Source organism: Canis lupus, chromosome 13 (assembly GCF_011100685.1).
Source record: "Canis lupus familiaris isolate Mischka breed German Shepherd chromosome 13, alternate assembly UU_Cfam_GSD_1.0, whole genome shotgun sequence".
Taxonomy (NCBI): Eukaryota; Metazoa; Chordata; class Mammalia; order Carnivora; family Canidae; genus Canis; species Canis lupus.
The window spans coordinates 1,386,360-1,408,978 of record NC_049234.1 but is presented as its reverse complement, the minus strand read 5'-3'; the positions used below and the strand labels follow the sequence as shown (position 1 = coordinate 1,408,978).

The window sequence follows — 22,619 nt, the reverse complement described above, 5'->3', positions numbered from 1 at the left end:
CAGCTCAGTGATGGTATCAGGGTCATGAGACTGAGCCTCATACTGGGCTCCATGCTCAGTAAAGATTCTGCTTAAAATTCTCTTCTTCTCGCTCTGCCCCTCCCCCACTGCTTAGGCTCATTCACTCTCTCTCAAAATAAATAAATAAATAAATAAATAAATAAATAAATAAATAAATAAATAAATCTTTTTAAAAATAAAAATATCTAACAGAGAAATAGAAATTTATAGTAAGAGGAGTAGAGAAGGAAAATGGCATAAAAAAGGAATCAAATAGATATTTTAGAATCAGAAAAGGCAGTAACAGAAATAAGAAACTCAGTGGATAGGTTTAATACCAGAATGGAGGAGACAAAGGAAAGAGTCACTAAACTGGAAGACAAAACAATAAAAATTACCTCATCTGAATTATAGAGAAAATAGAAAAAAATAAATGAATAGAATCACAGGGACCTATGGAATCATAACACAAAATCTAACATGCATGTCATCAGAGTCCCAGAGGAGGAAGGTAGAGCTGAAAGTACTTGAAGAAATAATGGCTAAAAACTGACCAAATTTGGGGCACGTGGGTGGCTCAGTTGGTTAGGATCTGCCTTTGGCTCAGGATCCCAGGGTTCTGGGATTGAGTCCCTAGTCGAGTTCCCTGTTAAGCAGGAGTATATACTTCTCCCTCTGCCCCTCGCCCCGCTCATGCTCTGTCTCCCACACTCATGCTAAAATTGCTTTATTTAAAAAGTCTTTAAAAAATATTTTTAACTGTCCAAATTTGGCAAAAGACATAAACCTGAAATCAAAAAGCTGAGCTTACAGAGTACCCAAATAAATAAACACACATTATAGAGAAACTTTTGAAAATTAAGACAATGGAAAAAAAATCTTTGAGCAAAAGAGAAATGATGCTTTATTCATAAGTGGTACATTTTTCAATGTTGAAAATATCCTTCAGGACTGAAGTGGAAAACCAGGCATTTTCAAATGAAGGAAAACTAAGAAATTTTGTGATATATTATTATTAATTTAGTAGAACTTCTAAGTTTAGAACTTTTAGTCAGAAAGCAATAGTATTTTAGTAGCAGATCTACCGTAAAGGAACACTACCATAAATCCTCCAAAAAGAAAGAATAAGATAAAGAACTTTGGAATATTAGGAAAAAAGAAAAACACAATAAGCAAAAACGGAGCAAATATAAGACTTTCCTTCTTGAGTTTTCTAAATTGTGTTTTATGTTAAATCAAAAATAAAAATATTAATTGTGGTTCTCAATATACATAGAGGAAATATTTAAGATAATTACATTATAAACAGGGGAGAGTAAAAAACATAAAGGTAAGTACTAATATCACTAGACTGTAATAAATTAGATATATGAAATGTACACCAACAAAAGGTTCACAACAAGATATACTAAAAATAACTACACATAAATGAAAATGGAATTCTAAATAATGTTTAAATAGTCAACAAGAAGGTGAAAAAAGAAAAGCAAAAACCAACAACTAAAATGTCAGATTTAAGGCCTAACCTACCAATAGTCACATGGTCATAATCTAGCAATTAAAAGACAGGATTGGCAGACTGAATTAAAAATATAATTCAACTATATGCTGTCTAAAAGAAACTTACTTCAAGTACAATCATGTGAGCAAGCTGAAAGTGAAAGTGCAGAATAAGGTAGATAGCACAAATATTACTCAAAAGAAAGTAGAACACAGTAAGATGCCACTTCATATCAACTAGTATGACTATTAAAAGAAAGAAAGAGACAATAACAAGTACGGCCAAAGATGTAGAAAAACTGAAACTTTCAAACATTGCTGCTGGGAATGTAAAATAGTACAGCTGCTGTGGAAAACAATCTGGCAATCATCAAAAAGTTAAACAGAGAGATACCATATCACCCAGCAATTCCATTCTTAGGTAAAACACAAGAAAATTGAAAAACATATGTCCACACAAAAGTTTGCTCCTAACAGCATTGTTGTTAATAGTTAAAAAGTGGAGGGACGCCTAGATGGCTCAGTGGTTGAGCATCTGCCTTCGGCTCAGGGCATGATCCTGTGGTATTGGGATCAAGTTCCACATCAGGTTCCCACAGTGAGCCTGCTTCTCCCTCTGCCTATGTCTCCACCTCTCTTTGTGCGTCTCTCATGAATAAATAAAATCTTTTTTAAAAAATTAGCTAAAAAGTGGAAACTCACATGTCTACCAATGAATGGGTACACAAAATGTAGAGTACTAGTGTTATGAAATATTATTCAGCTATAAAAACAAATGAAATGCCAATACATGCTCCAAGATGGATGATCCTTGAAAATATGCTAACTGAAGTAAGTCAGAAAAGGTCACATATTAAATGATTTCACTTACAGGAAATATTGAAAATAGTTAAATCCAGAGACACAGTAAATTAGAAGTTACCAAGGGCAAGGGTAAGAAGGAAGGGAAGTACTATCAATGGATATGGCGTGGGTTTTTTTTTTTTTTTGAGTGATAAAATATATTCTAAAATTAGACACTGGTAATGGTTGCACATTACAAATATAATAAAAACCCCTGAACTGCACACTTTAAAGTGACTAAATGTTATATGTTATGTGAATTCAATCTCATTTTTTAAAAAAAGGAATGGTTTTATTAAGGTCAGATAAAGGACACTTAAGAAAACAAAAAATACTAGAGTAGATACTCCTAAAAGACATAGCATTCCTAAATGTGTATGAAACCAACAACACAGCTGCAAAAACTATAGCTCATAGGTGATAAAAAGATAAATTCACAATTCTATTTGGAGACTTCAACACCTCTTTGAAACTTTTCAACAGATAGAAAAACTGGACAAAATATCAACAAATATATAGAAGATGTCAAAAACACTATCAAACAATAAGTTTTTGATATTTTAGAACAACAGAATATACATTCTTTCTAACACCCTAAAGAACATACAACAAAATAGATACTATTCTGAGACATAAATGAACTTCAATAAATTTGTAAGAATTGAAGTTAACAGTTTTTTCATTCACCACAATAGATTCAAGTTAGAAATCAGTAAGAAAAGATAATAGGAAAATCTCCAAATACTTGGAAATTGACAGATCCAGATATCCCACAAGTCAAAAAGGAATACTCAGGGAAATAAAAAACATACACTGAATTGAATGAAAATACAACATAACAAAATTTGTGGAACACAACTAAAGCAGTACAGAGAGGGAATATTATAGCACTAAATGGACACATTAGAAAAGTCTCCAGTCAATATCCTAAGCTCTCACCTCAAAAATGTAGAAAAAGAAGAACAAAATATACCCAAAACAATTAGAGGTAGAATAAAGATAGTAGAAATTGATGAATTTTATTTAAACTAGCTTTAGAAAAAAAAAATCAATAGAAGTAACAAACCTCTACCAAGATTAACAAACAAAAACAGAGAAGTCATAAATAGCCAATATCAGGAATGAAATGGGATACCACCACCAACTCTGCAGACATCCAAAAATTAATAAGAAAATACCATAAACAATACTTTGACAACTTTGATGATATACATCAATAAATCAAAAAACAAACAAAAATACTATCAAAAAGTAAAACTCCAGGGACAGATAGAGAATTATACCAAATCTTTAAAGGGGAATTAATATCCCTTCCACACAACCTCTTTCAGGACACAGAAGAAGAAACACTTCCCATTTCATTTTATGAAGTTAGAATTATCTTGATTCCAAAACAAAGAAATCACAAAAAAAGGAAAACTACATATAAATATTCTTTATCAATATACATGTGAAAATATTTAATAAAATGTTAGAAAATAAAATACAGTAATGAGTTTGCATGAGTATAAATATAAGTAATATATAATGATCACATAGGGTTTTTTCCAGGAATAGTTACTTAGTTCAATATTGGAAAATAAATGGAATCTACAATATTAACAAACTAAAGGAGAAAAATCATGGTATCTATTGATGGAGAAAACACATCTGACAAAATTCAACACCCATTCCTGATAAAAAAACTTTCCAGGAAATAGGAAAGGTGAGGAACTTCCTTAACATGAGAAAGAACAACTACAAAAATACCTAAAACTACTTACTGGTGAAAGACTGAATGCCTTTGCACTGAGATTGGAAGAAAGCCAAGGATGTTAGCTCTCAGTGCTGTTATTCAACAAACTGCTGGAAGTTCTAGCCAGTGCAACAAGAAAAGAGCGAAATAAGAGGTATATAAATGGAAAAGGGGGGAAAAAACCCCTATCTTGTCCAGTTGATATAACCAAGTATAAAAAGCCCAATGAATATTTTTTAAAATTCCAAAATAAGTTTAAGATTGTAGGGTATTAAACAAAAATAGAAAAATCAGTGCCTTTAGATATACTAACAATGAATGCATGTGCATGCTAAAATTAAAAATACAATAACATTTAAAATCACTGAAAAAATGAAATACATTGGAATAAAATTAAAGTATTTGGATTTATATGCTGAAAATTATAAATTGCTGATGTAAGAAACCAATGATCTACATAAATGAAGAGACAGAGTGAGCGTTCATAGACTCAAAGACTCAACAATATATATGGAAAGGCAAATGAACTAAAATAGTTGAAAACAATTCCCAAAAAAAGAAAATGGGAAGAATCAGTCTACTTATTTCAAGATTTATTATATAGCTACAATAATTAAGACTATGCAGTATTTGTGTAAGAATAAACAGACAGATCAGTAAAAATGAATGGAGAATCCAGAAACACACACATATGCCAAACACTTTTGACAAAGCTGCAAATGAAATTCAACGAAGGAAAGATAGCCTTTCAACAGCACTGGAATAGGTGGACATCCAAAGGCAAAATAAATATACCTCAACCTAGATCTAGTACCGTATAAAAAGAATATGTCAAAATGAATCATGGACTTAAGTGTAAATGTAAAACTCTAGACATGCAGGAAAAAAGAAAAAAACAGAAGAAAATATTTGCAATCTAGTGAGAGGCAAAGAGTTTCTTGACTTAACAACAAAAACATCATCCATAAAGGAAAAATTGAGGTTTCATTAAAACTAGAAATTTTGCTTTGTATAACACCCTTTTAAGAAAAAGAGAGCTACAGACTGAGAAAAGACACTTGTAAACTACATATCTGAAAAAGGACTAGTATTTAGAATACATAAAGAATTCTCAAAACTCAACAGTAAAAACATAAACAACCCAGTTAGAAAATGGGCAAAAACATAAACAGCCATTTCACTAAAGGGATATATAGATAGCAAATAAACATCTAGAAAGATATTCAACATCATTTGTATTGCCATCAAGGAAACAGAAATTATGACCACAATGAGGTTATCACTCACTACCCACCTACCCAACCAACTAAAATTAAATACTGACAAAATCAAATCCTGATGTGTATGTGGAAAAAATGGACCATGTATACATTGATGGTGAGGATGTAAAATGGTTAAGCCATTCTTGAAAACAGTTTGGCAGCTTCTTTCAAAACTAAACATGCAACTTCCATATAGCCCACATCACATTCCTGAGTATTTATCTCAGATAAATGAAAACTATGTTCACACAAAAACAAGTACACAAAATGTTTACAGCAGCTTTATAAGTAATAGCCAAAAACTGGAAACAACCCATACATCCTTCAAAGGCTATACAGCTAAACAAATTGTGATGTATCTATAGCATGGATGCTATAGCATGTGATGCAGCAATGAAAATTAACTACTGATATACACAACAATTTAATCTCCTGAGTATTCTGCCGAGAAAAAAAAAGTGAACACCAAAACATATTACATGATTCCTTTTATATGGTATGTTCAGAATAGGTAAAATACAGAAACAGAAAGCAATTACAAGTTACCAGGATATGAGGCAGAGGAGGGAATGAAAAGTGACTATTTAAAGGGTATGGGTGTTTTTATACAGTGATGAAAAAGATTTTTAAACCAGACAGAGTTGCCATTTATATAACATTGCAAATACACTACATATTGTTGTACACTTCAAAACTTTTTACTGTATATAATGTAAATTTTACCTCTGTCTTAACAGAGAGAAAGAGAGGAGAGAGAAATCAATCAATCAATCTAGGACAGTTAAAAAAGAAACTGGTTCACATACTTAAAACCTCAAATAAATATGAACAACACCTATTTATTACCCTTCATTCTCCCTTTTAGTTTATGTTTATGAATATTCATTTGTGGAAGAATGTTCAGTGTTTCAATTACAAGCAGGTGCCTGTTATAAGAGCTTAAGGAGGGACGCCTGGGTGGCTCAGCAGCTGAGCATCTGCCTTTGGTTCAGGGAGTGATCCTGGGGTCCAGGATTAAGTTCTGCATCAGCTCCCTGCAGGGAGCCTGCTTCTCCCTCTGCCTATGTCTCTGCCTCTCTCTGTGTCTCTCTCATGAATAAATTTTAAAAATCTTAAAAAAAAAAAAGTTGAAGAAAAGAGAAATATAGGTACTTGTATGGGTGGGCCCACTATAAATCTTTATGGACTAATTAAAATACTTTTTCATTCTTCATGATACTCATCAACTAACTGCACAGCTACCTAAAAGAAGTATTTTATATTATATTCCAAAAGTTCACCCAATTATGCTTTAAAAAACAATCTAAAGTTCTTGAAGAATACTAAAAACTACAAAGAAATATTAAGTAGTTCTTCAAAAACATTTTTAAATACACATATCTTGGGAAGAAATTTGGTAAGTGGCATTTCTTTATTATTACTAAAGAAAAACTTGAACATTATTCCCATCTCTGAAAAATAATTCTTCATAACCAAGTCAGAGACAAATTTTGTATACTATATATATAATGTATATATACTATATATATAATGTATATATATACTGATGGGTTATTACACCAAGAGAACATTAACCTTCAATCCCTGAATCATTCAAGAAATGTTTTCAGGAATACTTTTAGCCTCTATCTGGTCAAAGCACTAGAAGCTAAGTGGTGTCTGTACAAACCAATCATTTCACCAGCAGTTCTATATTTCTTTAAAGCCTCATATAAAAAGCACCTGCCTAAAGTGAGTAATGGAGTTTTATATTCATTGCACTTAGGAACAGCGTATGTAACCTATTCCGTTTTCCTCCCTTGTGGAATATATTTCAGCTTATATTGCACAACACATTACCGATGCATATAAAGACTCTCTGATCAGTCATTTGGACTGCAGTCAGCAACCTGCCTGAGTGCCTTGTATTTTTCCCTGCCCTAAATAACATACTCATAAAATGAGTATTCAACAACTCAAATGCAAAAATCTTTTAAAGATGGTGATCTTACTTCCTTAATAAATATATAACATATGTATGTGTACTAACTATAATTGGGAAACAAATGCTAAGACAATGCTTGACAAACTTTGTGCAGTAATAGTTGAAAACTAGTTGAATACATAATTCCAGGGGAATAAAACAGAAGCATAGATGGGTTGCCTTCATGTCTGTTTTCTCTCTTAAGCCACCTACAATTAAAAAATTATTTTAACCACACTAGTAACAAAAGCAAAGCTAACTTTGACCAATTCAAAGCCTGGAAGTAGGGCCAAACTAAAGTTGGATCGATCTCCTACTTGCCAGACCCCAAAATATTTCCAAGACATAAATATCCCAGTCATTACTAAAAGTTCCTGAAGAGGAATGAAGACAAATATTTTAAATAGTGATGATGAAAACATAGCATGCTATTTTGTAGCTGGGACAGATCAGAAACTTAAGTGCAAATGATAAAAGGAATAATTTAGATTCAAGAGAATTAAAGAAATTTTTAAAAATTAGGATATTTGCCATAATTATAAAATTATGGTTTGGTAATGGTGTAAAATACTGTAACATTTATTTTAATATATTGTAATATTACAGATGAAGGAGTAAATAATAAATAACTGACTGTGCAAGGCAAAAGCTCCATGCTGCCCCTTGCTGGTACCCTCATGTAATGACCGAAGGCCCATAGCTAGCATCAATTAATGAACATGTACTTAGACACAACTATGCAAAATTAAGTACATGAAGTGTTGAGGTATTCAAAGAGCTATAAAATATAGTGCCTGTCCTCCAGTATCTCACAATCCATTAGGAAAAAATAAAAGTATAACCAAAAATCTAGCTAATTCACCAATTACATCAAGACTGACATTAAAGCTAGGAAATTGGCAAAGCTATGTTAGTCAGAACTTAAAACTAAAGCAGGAGGTGGCAAACGTTTCCTGTAGAGGGCCAGATAGCAAATATTTTAGGCTTTATGACCCACAAGGTCGCTGTTGCACTTATTCAACTCATATTACTGTAGCACAATAGACCACAGGCAATAATTCAACAAATAACCAAATAACCATGCTATGTACTGGTGAAAAACAAGCAGTGGGCTAGATTTGGCCCAGGGGCCATTCTTTGCCAATCTCTGTTCTAGAGCAGTTGTTCTCAAGCCTGGACCATGTTATATTGACATGGAGTTTTTTGTTTTAAAATGGCCAATCCCTACCCTCAGGGATTTCAAAATAAGAGGTCTGGTGGGAACCTGCACATCAGTGTATTTTAGAAGCTCTAACTACTGCTCTCGAGGCAAAGAGGTTTTGATATGAGAAACCTACAAGACTGAAAGTTAGTATTTGTATGCTTATACCCTCAATTTTTGACCTAAAAATGGAGAGGAACAGGAACAATGGTAGGTCACTATGGAGACCAAAAGGCTTATACTCATAAAATAATCTGGCATTACAAATCAATGATATTTGAATCTGTATTAACATGTTCCTCACACCATTATTTACAATAGTCATGATATGGAAACAACAAAAGTGTCCATCAATGGGTAAGTGGATATAGATGATGTGGTGTATATGTATTATATATAGGAATATTATTCAGCCACAAGAAAGAAAGAAGTCCTGTTTATAATGACATGGATAGAACTTGGAAGCATTATGCTAAGTGAAATAAGCCAGAGAAAAAAAGAGGAATACTGCAAAGTATCACTTAAATATGGAATCTTTAAAAAAAAAAAAAAAGTTAAACTCAAAGAAACAGTAAAAAAGTGGTTGCTGGGTGGTAGACACAGGGAGAAATTGCAAATAGACACAAACTTTCAGCTAAAGGATGAATAAAGTCTAGGGATCCAATGTACATAACATGGTAGTAACAAGAATTGAGAATAATTGAGAATTATTATAGAATTCAAATTTGCCAACAGTAGAATTTAAATGTCTCTCCAGATAAAAATAAGTGTGATAGATGTGTTAATTAATCCTTTCATAATGTATTTATCAAATCATTGTGATTTTCAGAAATACAATATAGCAAAGGCGCTTGGGTGGCACAGCCAGTTAAACATCTGCCGTTGGCTCTGTCATGATCCCAACGTCCTAGGGTCAAGCCCTGAATTGGGCTCCCCAGTCCGTAGGAGTCTGCTTCTCCCTCTGCTCCTCCCTCTACTTGTGCACTCTCTCTCAAATAAATAAAATATTTTAAAAATACAATGTATCAAATATTACAACTTTGTCAATTACATTTCAATGATGCTGAAAGAAAATCAATGACATATGAAAAAGAACTATAGTTCAGAATAATTTCTTAGTGTTGGTTAAACTGAATAAGAAAAAATTAAAATACTCATATCCCTTCATTTTCTCTATACTCAAAAAAATATATCATAATTGTTCTAATCTCTAAAGTCAAAGTATTTGGCAAAGAAAGACTATTACCACTACAAAAAAGTCAGCAAAATGGACTCTGAAATTTATAGAACTAATTATAAATTCATTCTGACTCGTACATTCTTTTTTTTTAAAGATTTTATTTATTTATGCATGATAGTCACGGGGGGGGGGGGGTGTCAGAGACATAGGCAGAGGGAGAAGCAGGCTCCATGCAGGGAGCTCGACGTGGGATTCGATCCCGAGTCTCCAGGATCGTGCCCTGGGCCAAAGGCAGGCGCTAGACCGCTGCGCCACCCAGGGATCCCGACTCGTTACATTCTTACAGTTCAATGCATGATGATGAATGCTTAGGCAGCAGCGAGGCACAAGACAAACACATTCCCTCTCCACAGGATGTTTAAAATTCTAGCAGAAAATAGCAAAGGTATACTGGACTTTCAAATATAATGCAGGGTATCATGCACGATGGTCTATATTACTTTTCCTGAAATATCATGAAAACAGTATGAGTTACATAAATGGCACTATCATCAGTGAAAAACAAAACTGGAGAGATTCAGTACCCTGTCCATGGTCACACACAAAATGACTGAACTGGGACTTGAATCCAGTTTGACACTGAAGGCTATGTACTTAAACACTACATAACAATGATTCATTAACCACTAAAAACAATTACGACAACACTAAAATGATTATGAAACATGAACGAAAGCACAAGAGACCCAGAGAATGAGAGAATAAATCAGTCATATTCATTTAGAGTTGCTCTCTGGATCAGAGACATGAGCTCAGGTAGATAGTAACAGAGGTCTTTCATGATGAAGTACTCATAAAGCTAAATGTAATATAGTGCTTCCTGTTTATTTTAGTAAGCACTTATACGGACAAATACTAATGAGTAATAAATACACTGACGATTTAGGTATCATAACACAGTTTATCAATTTTAAGACACATGGACAAAAATGAATATTCTTAATGCAATTGTGGAACATTCTAAAATGCAACTATCTTACAAATAGATGAAGATATCTTTCAGAGCTATGTGCCAATAACCACAGGAAAATAAAATGTGGGAAACTTATTTAATTCATAAATTCTCAAGAATTTTTGTTCTGTAACCATGATATATCCTTACATGCTGAAAAGTTTGATAGTATCTCTCAATGCTTCTTTTGATCTTTACATTAATAAACTATCTGGGAAACACTAAGTAATATTTGCAAAAAGCCAACTGTAACAATCACAAAGTAACAACTCTAGAAATCAAAATATTTATAAAAACTCTACTGGCTCAGGCTTCATTATTTTTAATATCAGCAATTCTTAATGCAACTTGCTTCATTTATAACCTTGTAAATTTCAAAGAATTATTTTATAACTTGGCTTAATTTGTGAGAAAATAATTTATATGAATGCCAGTTGTACTTCTTTGGAAAGACAAATGTAAACCTATTTAGTGATCTGATTTTCTCTTTCATCTTGTCTCCAGTTTCTGTGTAGATTTATAATGTTCATTGTTTCCAATTTTAACAAATCACCTAATGGCAGAAAGGAAAATATGTTAACCTTGGAATTATTTGCAGTTGGAGAAATCCCTTTTGTCTGGCCCATACAGGGCCTGCAATCTGTTTTAAACACAGATTGTCTGTCTTTCGTCTGACAGCCACCAAGCTGCACAAATTACTTTCTGCCTGTTCACCTGTTTGCAGCTGCGTCTGTAAGCTAAAGATTCTGCAGTTTGACTTGAGCAACCACTTCAGGATTGATGACATGTGCTGCTGATAAAGTGAGCAATTTGAAGAAATTACTGGCTATAGTTATTGAAAGACATCTGGGCATGAGCTGAGAACTAGAAGCCTTCAATCATGTGCTTGCAACCTGCAGCGGCGGCCCCAGTGTTTGAAGTGATACCCTACTAAAAGAAGTTGGCCCTAGCACTAAATAACCAAACAATGTATGGAACATAATCTCTCAAATGAGTAATAAAAGTTCTTATAGCTGTAAAAATTCAAGGTTTGGTTTTTAAAATATTCTTTTATTTATAATTAATCTTTTATTTATTAACAATATTTCCTGTTTCTATTCTTTTCTGAGTTAATTTTACATATATCTTTTATTTCCTACATAATTAATTTCAAATTCCTACCACTACTGCCATAAAAAAAAAAAAAAAGTCAACATTTATTCTACAAGCTCCACATCCTAACCTTAGGAAGTTTTATGTCTATCACCTTATTAATACATCAACTTTATTAAAATAGAATTACTATTCCCTTTTCCTTGTGGAAAAACTCAACTATGATTCTAGGAAACTAACCTAATGTCACAATTGTGAGCAATGAGGCTATAGTTTGTCTCCTTAACAAGAGTTCATACAACTATACTACACTACCTTTCTGCTCTTTTTTGGGAATTTCCTAGTCTCTTGATGTACTTCTGCTGTGTGATTAATTGTACACTGTGCCAGACCATTCTATCACTCAGGTTTAGCCATCAGGAGATACGGTTTGGTTTCTATTGCATCTTTCTGTCTCATTATATAACTTACTCCAGATGAAGCAGTCTTCATGAATTAAGAAGCCTGACTCAATCAAAATTCATACTTTTTTAAAAAAAGATGTATTCATTTATTTATTTGAGTGGGGAGAGGGAGAGAATCTCCAACAGACTCCCCACTGAGTGCAAGCCCAACACACAGGACACAATTCGAGGACCTGAGATCATGACCTGAGCTGAAATCAAGAGTCGGATATTTAACCGACTGAACCACCCAGGTGCCCCTAAAATTCATACTTTTAAGACTAAAGGACAATTCTAAAAGCTAAGACCCTTCTCACATTTGTTGAAATCAGATGATAGAGTTTAAGTAAAGTCATGCCAGAAATAAAAGCAAAGCATATCCTTTCATGACAAAGTAATACCTACTACTCAAGAAAGAGGAATCATACCTACAAGTGTGCTACTTAATAAAAATAAAGACATTAATAAAAATACTTACAAGTTTAGTATTATCAATAACAATGAATAATTAGTAAGGTATAGAAAACATCAGCACAAATATAATCAAATAAGGAACTATCACAAGGCAGTTCTACAAATATAAAGTCAAAACAAACATGTCAATGCCAGAAGAATCAATTAATATATTTAGACGTACATATGTGAGGCACACATTCAGCATGTTTCAAATGCAAAATTGGTTAGAATAAGCCAACATATTTTTATATTAAATTTTTATAATTAAAATTAAGAATTTTAGATAAGCACTTGAATTCCTTTTTCTCTCCTTACAATTATTTATAAATCAAACAGATCAAATAGATGGAGAAAAACCGTTAGAAATTATAAGTAAAGCAAAAGCAAAATAAAACCATTCAGATAACCAGTTCTCAGTGTACAATGTCTTAAAAACCATCTTAATTTGTACACATATTTCAAACATAGTAAAAGTCAGTACTTTTAAAAAGTAAATTGAAACATGCCATGCCCATTAATACTAGAAATACAAAAAATTCATTAGCTGGTAAGTTCTTCAAGGAAATGACTATATCCTTTCTTTGAGGAAATGACTATATCAAACACTAGTCAGAAAAAAGAATTCCAACTCTAAAATAAATCTGCAGTTAAGTAACAGACATGAGAAGTCTAATTTGCAAGTATTAATCTGAAGATCAATTTTCCAAACTATCAAATTATTATTGTTTAGAATTGACACATTAAATAAAACACATATTCATTTAGTTAGAGGTAACATATTAAAAGAAACCAAAACCCTGATTCCTTTAAAACTTCTTCAGAATGACTTTTCTACTGTTTTCATGCTGTTTAAATTTCCCTAAACTTAAAAAACATTATCCCCTTAAATATCAATATTTCTTCAGAACAAACTTAAATGCAATGGCAAAAATGTCACCCAAAACTATCATTTCAGCTTGCTAAAAGTAAGTATACTGATACTAGAGAAAGGAAAAAACCTTCAGGTTAAGTAAATATATAAATGTAGCTTTCACATTTCAGTATTCATAGATTGGATTAAATACAGCCTTAACTCCAGCCACAAAAAAAGGATATATATCATTACTGATTATAATCAATCAATCCTTTATTTATATAATGATATGGCAATAATAACATTCTTCCACACAAAGATAATAGTTAAGAAATAACATCTATGTATGTCACTACCCTCTTTCCTAGTCGTGTGAAGAGTTCATATTTTTAATAGCACCTTTTATTTTAAAAGACATAAGTCGTGAGAACATTCTTATGTACCACTTCATAACTTTGACACAAAGTACATATAAAAAGATTAGACTTTATTTGGTATAAAATCAGTTGGCAGTTTTACATCTGTGCATGCAACATAAATACACCAGCTGGCATCTCAAGCACACACACATATGGACTTCAAAACAGAAACTTCCTTATGTGCAGCACTGCCAGGGTAATTTTGTATCCTCTGCATACTACAGCTATTTGTCAGGCCCTGCAGGTGTGCACTGCACATAAACACACAGCTGTAGTCCAGCAAGCCAAGTGTTCCATCAAACACATAAAGGGAAACTTCAGCAGTTGGATTAGTCATCCTTACAACAGGTCCAGAGAGAACAATATGGGTTAGTATTTTTGGAAAAAGCATGGATGGGAAATTTATGATTATGCTAGTCTTACCAAATAACTGGTGAATTGTGTCATTTTTAAAGCAATGCCCTCTTATTAAGTTTTTGTTAGAATCACCAAAATGTAATTTGTTTTTTTAGCTTTCAATATAAGCCATAATCTATAAATTGGCTTATTAAGTGAAAAATATGAAAAGGCTTTCAAATTTGTCTTTGATTTTTGGAAGCTACTGCCAATGCACACCTTGGCTATAATATTTACAAATCCTAATCAGTATATTTTAAAACATTTACCACTTCTTTAATACATTTTATAATACCTATAATTTACTTTTCAATTCATATGCATTCAAGATTAATGTGCAATGTTTGTTATTTCAGACCAAAATTGCGTAGGACATTTAACTATAAAAAGTTACATGCTATATTAACGTTAGACTATAAACAAATATTTAGTTCTCAAATATGATATGAGAGTACATTAGCCTACAAATGGCTAGGGAAATAAATGAAAATATAAGACACGAACATTTTGCACATGTGAAATCTCCCAAATTAAATGTGACCTTATTAATATTCTTTAAAATACCAGATAAGCACTTCAGGCAGTTGATAATTACGACTACTTTAACCAGATTTCCACCAAAATGCTCAAAAGTCCACCTGGCAGTTGATAAAACATGAAAGATATCTTAGAAAATGAGCTTGAATGCATTATGCCTAATATACTAAACTTGAGTGAACTTGAGGTCAAAGAGTTAGTAATCAAGAAACACCAGCAGTCTCTGACATCAGGCGATTCATGTTTTCTTCTATCTGGAAGGTACAAAGGAACTTAAAAATCATCTTTGCTACAAATCTCACCTTTCCACTAGAAGCCTAACTTTATTAAGTACTACTCTAGGCCACAAAAATACAATCTAAAGTAGGAAAAGATAAAATAAATGAAGAGGAAGGAATGAAAGGCTTATAATTATTAAAATTCTCTTAAAGTAAATTCTCTCATCTTATGTTGTTCTTTCATGTAACTATAAATAGGAAATACTTGAAATTCAACCTGGATCCCCATAATACTGATGGGTCCCTGAGGTGTGATTCATTGCTCTTTAAAGCTTCCTAGTAGCCTTAAATGCTCCAGGTTGGATCAGGCTGAGTTTGGGTTCTCAACCTTGGAACAACTCTTTATCTACAATCTGTGTCAAACATCTACATCAGTATCCTTTGGTCCAAAATACTGTCATCAAGAAAAATGTCAAACAGTAAGCATGAGCAAGGTATCTTGGCATTCAATCTCCATATTAAAATAATTTAAAGCAAATTGTAGTTGATAATAACTGTTCCAGTTGTTTATTGCAGTAGAACTACTCCAAAACAACAATCTATTTTTACCTCTTATAATTTCATACCTGGACTCATCTGGGTAGTTCTTGCCTGAGTCTCTCTCATGTAGCTACTGTCAAATGGCTGGGGCTAGAACCATCTGAAGTCTCATGTGAGCTAGAGATTCAAGATGGTTTCATCACTCATGTCAGATCCATCAGCCAAGATGACTGGAACATGAAGGTGAACTGATAAGCATCTCTGTCTCTCTCTCTCTCTCTCTCTCTCTCTCTCCCCCTCTCATTCCTTACATGATCCTCTTTGTGTATCTAGCTTCAGCTTCCTTACAACATGAAAATCTAAAGGACACTGGACTTCTTAAATGGTAGCTAACTTCACCCAAAGCAAATATTCCAAGTGACTCAAGCAAAAGCTGCCAGGCCGCTTACAAACTACCCTCGGAAGTAATACAGTAACACCTTCTGCACAAATAGTCAAATCAAGTCATCAGAGGGCTAGCCCAAACTCTAGGGGATGGGTCTACAGAAGAATATAAATAATGAGAAGCATAACTCATGGCTATCTTTGGAGAATAGCTACATCATTATAGTCATAATATTTTTTTAAATGCTGGGGTTTTTTGATGGTAATATGTTAATGATTTAATATTTTATTTTTATACTTATTTTGTTCTTTACTAATGATATTAGTATGCATGGATTTGATTATGAATTACAGTAACTAACAAATAACAAGGTATGATACACTTAAATACACTTTCATTTTTTTCAAGTTGATTTCATGGACTCCTTAGAAGTTTACAAGTTAAATCTATATCTAAGACCAATTCTAATTATTTGCATCAGTCATCAAAAATGAGACATCCTTAGGAGTTTAAAACAGTCACTACAAATACTGAAAAGCTAGTCACTTGCCTAAATAAATCATATCTCACTTGCTTAAAAGTTCTATACTTAGTAAACAATTACTAGGACTTTTAAAAGACCTCTTAAAGAAAATAAATTGGGAGTCAGGGGAGCAGGGTTGATTAAAACAGCCAGCTATCTACACACACACACACACACACACACACACACACACGTACAGACAACATCCATGAAAAACCATAATGAGCAGAATATGCTTGTGTGTGAGAAGTGGGGAGCAATTGTATAATGGTGAGAACTAAATTAAAGGATGCATTTCTCCATGCAATTAGAAAAAATCTTCAAGACATAATAGAATGATATTAAGAACGGGGGGGGGGAAGCAATACTTAAATTTTTTAAATTAATTATTTTAATTTTTATTATTGACTTTTTTAAAAAGGCAATATTTGGCAGAAGAATGTTCCACCATCTACCCATTTAAAAAATACTGAAAAACAAACATTAAAAAACATAAGGCAAAATACCCATAATTACATGGCTTTTTTAAAGTTTATAAAATTGGGCCTTCCACATTCTATTTTCCACCTCATCCATACCCTATCTTTTCACAAAAGGCAACAACTGGTACTTGTTTTGTATGTACCATAAAACTTTTTCCACACCAAACTATCAATCTAACTACCTATCTGACCTATTTACCCATCTATCATTAACATACACAAATATATGCACATACATACATGAATACAACAATCATTCTCTTTTTTTTTTAATTTTTTAAGTTTTTTTTTTTTTAATGATAGTCACACAGAGAGAGAGAGAGAGAGAGAGGCAGAGACACAGGCAGAGGGAGAAGCAGGCTCCATGCACCGGGAGCCCGACGTGGGATTCGATCCCGGGTCTCCAGGATCGCACCCTGGGCCAAAGGCAGGCGCTAAACCGCTGCGCCACCCAGGGATCCCCAATCATTATCTTAAAAATAAAACTGGCATGGTGCTATACAAACTTTTCTGCAACTCACTTTTTACTTAGAACCTAACAACCTATCCTACCTATTTAATAAATGATGGATACTAAACAGAATAGCATAATTATATATAGCATGGATATATGGTATATTCATACATCAATGAATTACATAAACATTCTATTGAAGGAAACAGGATACAAAACAATATATGCTATATGATTCCATTTACATTAATTTCAAAAATAAGCAAAACTAACCTACAATAACAGAAATCAGAACAAGAATTGGCTATAGGGGATCCCTGGGTGGCTCAGCAGTTTAGCACCTGCCTTTGGCCCAGGGCGTGATCCTGGAGTCCCAGGATCAAGTCTCGCATCAGGTCCCTGCATGGACCTGCTTCTCCCTCTGCCTGTGTCTCTGCCTCTCTTTCTCTCTGTGTCTCTCATGAATAAATAAAATCTTAAAAAAAAAGAAAGAAAAGAAAAGAATTGGCTATAGGAGTGATCAGGACTGACTCACAAGGGTGTATGAAGAACTCCTGACACTGAGTCTGGAAAACTTTTAAATCATTTCTGATCTAAGACACAGAAGACCATGTATCAACAGACCATTATTAATATCTTTGCTTCAGGGGCACCTGGGTGGCTCAGCAGTCGAGCGTCTACCTTCAGCTCAGGGCATGATACTGGAGTCCCAGGATCGAATCCCACCTCGGGCTCCCTGCATGGAGCCTGCTTCTCCCTCTGCCTGTGTCTCTGCCTCTCTCTCATGAATAAATAAATAAAATCTTTAAAAAATTAATCTTTGATTCTTTTTCTTCAATTGCAAATAAATAACTCTCAAAATACTAAGTCACTGTTTTCCACATATGGAAACATTAGAGGAAGCTGAGGTTCTGAGATGTCAAGTAACTTAATGAAACTCCCTGAAGTAATCAGGAAGAAGCCACATCAACAACCCCAACTTTCTCAGTACTGATTTACAGCTATTTCTCCTTTCTCTTTCAATAATGTACTTTCTAGACTATATTAGAAGTTTTATTGGAAGTTTTCATCTGTTCTAACCAAAAGTAGTAGGAAAAATAAAGACAAATCTACATTTAAACATAAGGGTCTTGAAAGTACTCTGCCAAATCTTCTTCCTAAGGTAAATATAAACCTTAGTTGATTAAATACAATTGATGTAATGAATTGGAAAAAGTAGATATTGAAAAAAAACCTGTAAAGTTATACTGCAATATATCATATTGGTTTTTTTTTGCTGGTAGATTTACAGATGATTTTTATTTCATCTACATGTTTTTTAATAATTCCCATATTCTATAATGTATTTTTATTTTTAAAAAAGGAATATAAAATGTTATATATCTAATAAAAGGAATTCATTAAGTGGAAATACACATTCTTTTTGACTTATAGTCCTGTAGTTTAGATCCACCTTACAGAAAGAATATGAAAATATATATGGATATTAATATGCAAAATTATGTTATACCATTATGAGGAGTGGTAGAAATAAGGAAATTCCTAAAAGTTCATCAAGAAAGGAATGCCTGAATAAATAATAGCACTCAGATACTATTAAAGTAATATGCAGCTATTAAGTAGAACATGTTACATTTCTCCTATTATTCTAAAATAATAACCATGACAATGGTATTAACTGAAAAGGCAGGTTTCTAAAATACTAAAATATGCAAACATATTTAAATACAACATACATATTCAACACAAACTTACAAATGTGTGTGTACAAGCATAGAGAAAGTGAGGTGGAAAAACAAGGAGTGGAAAGGAAATTAACTCTTCAAAAAATATTTCTTGGGATCCCTGGGTGGCGCAGCGGTTTGGCGCCTGCCTTTGGCCCAGGGCACGATCCTGGAGACCCGGGATCGAATCCCACATCGGGCTCCCGGTGCATGGAGCCTGCTTCTCCCTCTGCCTATGTCTCTGCCTCTCTCTCTTTCTCTCTCTGTGACTATCATAAATAAATAAAATAAAAAAAAAATTTAAAAAAAAAATTTCTTTATATATCCATATTGCTTCACATGCTAAAATAAACATATATTACTTTAGCTTAATAAAAAATTTAAAGATATAAAACAAATGCCCAAGTTCTGTATGTTTTATAAGCAATATATAATCAAAAAATAACCAAGAAAAAACAAAGTTATTTTCTTATAAAGTCAATTAGGGAAATATATACTATATTACACCTTTTTTATTTAATTGACTATGTTTCAAAAGCCAAATTGACGGTTCACTGCAGAGATTATTAAGACATACTCTCAGAATATGGCACTGGTGGAATGCCAGAAAAACCAAAGTGAATTTTACAGTATAAAGATCAATGTTGGGGGATCCCTGGGTGGCGCAGTGGTTTGGCGCCTGCCTTTGGCCCAGGGCATGATCCTGGAGACCCGGGATCGAATTCCACGTCGGGCTCCCGGTGCATGGAGCCTCCTTCTCCCTCTGCCTGTGCCTCTGCCTCTGCCTCTCTCTCTCTCTCTCTCTCTCTCACTATCATAAATAAATAAAAATTGTTTTAAAAAAAAGATAAATGTTGGGATCCCTGGGTGGCTCAGAGGTTTGGTGCCTGCCTTTGGCCCAGGGCGTGATCCTGGAGTCCCGGGATCGAGTCCCACGTCAGGCTCCCTGCATGGAGCCTGCTTCTGTCTGCCTGTGTCTCTACCTCTGCCTGTGTCTCTACCCCAATCTCTCTTTCTCTCTATGTCTATCATGAATAAATAAATAAAATCTTTAAAAAAATAAAATAAAGATAAATGTTACCATTATTCATACTACTGAACATTTCAGACATCTTACAGCAATATTACTCATTTTTATTTTCCATGGACTACAATCAACAAAACCGCTTATAATTTATTCCGCAAAGTTTAGTACCCATAGGATGAGTACATTTGAGTGATTTTATCAATCCATACATGAAGCCTCATGCTTTCAAATAAATAACATCCCTTGAATGTACTTGAGTATTCAAAGTTCATGACAATATGAATATAATTGTACAAAAGAATTTCAGATTTATACAGAATGTAGAAGTCCTGCCACTAAATGGTCAAGAGAGTAAGTGTCCATCACTAGTATCAAAACCACCTGGATGCTTATTAAAAGTCAGAGAGAAAGGACAAACCTACAAAATAGAATGGGCCTGAGAACCTGTATTTTAGCAGCATCTCCAAAGTGATTCTTAGGCCATGAAGGTTTGAGATATTTTGGCATGTTGTTTGACTGAGTCAAATAAACACCTTTCTCTCTGAGTTGAATTTTTTGAGTGGGAGAGAGATATTTTGTAAAATCCTAAAAATAAGCTTTACCATAGGACAAATATATCTAAAGCATACTACTATTCATTAGACTGCATTATAGAACAGCAAAATGCCATAAGGCATACTGTGCTTTGTATATAATGCTAGTTATTCTTCAATACCCAGTTAATCTCCTAGTGCTTAAAATTGTTTTAATTATTTTGACTATGAAGTGAAATAAGAAACTGGCCAATAACTGTCAGTATAAAAATGAAGCATCTGCAAATTTCAGATTTATTTAGATTTTTCATATATTAATTTCTCATGAAATTTTTATCTTTTCCAACATAAGTTTTATTATAGCCTAACATCCTTTGACTTTTTGTTCTACTGATATTGTGCCAGAATACACAGGAGAAAAAATTCTTGCCAAAATTTAATCTATACTTAACAGCTACCAGGTCCAGCTTCACTCATCCTTCAAAAACTCCGTACAAATATCATTTTTTACCTAACCTTGCCTCACGGTCACTTGTTCTCTCCCCCTTCTCCATCCCCACATGCTGGACTAAGAGGTAACATTTAAGTATTTATGCCTCCTAAATTTAAAAACTGGTAAATACTAGAATCAAAATCCATTCATCCAAAACATTTTTATTTTGTGTTTGACTAACTATAAACATTATCTTTTTCCACAAAAACTATTTTAAATTTATATAAAGAAGTGAATAATTGAATAAGAAATTACAATGAAATGTAGTAAGTAATAGGATAGGAGATGCATAGGATGCTTTTAGATTATATAGAAAGGGGACCCTAGCTTGATCTAGAGAAATGGTATTAAATGATAAAGAGAAGCCAGAAAAGAAGTGAGGGGAGTGAATTGGAATACTCCAGGCAATTAAAAAAAAAAAAAAAAACGAGTCACGAGCCTAAGGGAAGAGCAAAGACTATGTCCAGGAGCCAGGAGCTATTACAGAAGCTCAGTGGGAGCGGAACCTATTGGGTAATAGGAGTGAGAGTAATAGGACATGAAGCTGGAGAAATGGGGATCATGAATAGTTTTGTAATGGATGTGGGCCATTCCTAAGTTAGAAAACAACCACTTAATGCACATATTGTAGTCAAGTAACTATAGTATATAGCTCACTGTCCAAAAAAATCTTTTATACTTTTTCTGTTTCAATCAGGACTTGTTATTAAATATTTATTCACTTCTCTTTGCTCACTTGCAATACATTTTCATGACCTGTTGTCCTGTTTTCTAATCTATTATCCTGATCACTTGACCCCACCAATTTCACAAACAGCCTCAATTGTTACCTTTGCATTGGCAACACATTAAAATATAATGATAATAGAATATTATAGTTATAATCCTCAATTTTCATAGCAATTTTTGAAGTTCTTATCAAATAATCTAAAAAGGATTTGTAAAAGCAAACACTATACATTTGTGGAGAGAAAAATACCATCAGTATCTCATTTACTCCAAAAGTTTAAAATATGGTTATAGAACTAGTTTTTTTATAACTGCTCTAATGTCCACTGCATTATGAAATAGCAAGTTTCCAGAAATCTCTACAGATAGGAAATACCATCCATTTTTTCCTTCATTCTCCACTTGCCTTCATTAGCAGTTTTACTGGGTGAATGTAATAGGTCATTGTTGACTATACCTAGAAACAAATCCTTCTAATTTATCTGCTCTCTGCTTCAGCAAAAATAGTAAAAATCATTACTGTTTCATACTTAAGTCATTATGAACATATTTTTAAAATTCCAATGAATTGACATCAACAAATGAACTATATGTTAGAGTCACCATTAAAGAAAAATCC

General features: G+C 33.2%; 1 protein-coding gene across 13 annotated transcripts in view; it reads right to left on the bottom strand.

Annotated features, from left to right (window-relative positions):
- The window catches only part of VPS13B (vacuolar protein sorting 13 homolog B), a 734,128-nt gene that overhangs the window by 535,955 nt on the left and 175,554 nt on the right, over nt 1–22,619 (bottom strand). Inside the window, exon 18 of one of the 13 annotated variants that reach the window (XM_038555175.1) lies at nt 9,943–10,189. The exons of the other annotated variants lie outside the window; for them this stretch is intronic. Within the exon in view, the coding sequence (XP_038411103.1) occupies nt 10,176–10,189 (14 nt within the window). The 3' untranslated portion in view covers nt 9,943–10,175. Of the gene's footprint in view, nt 1–9,942; nt 10,190–22,619 lie in introns of those variants that run through there. 13 annotated transcript variants of the gene reach the window in all.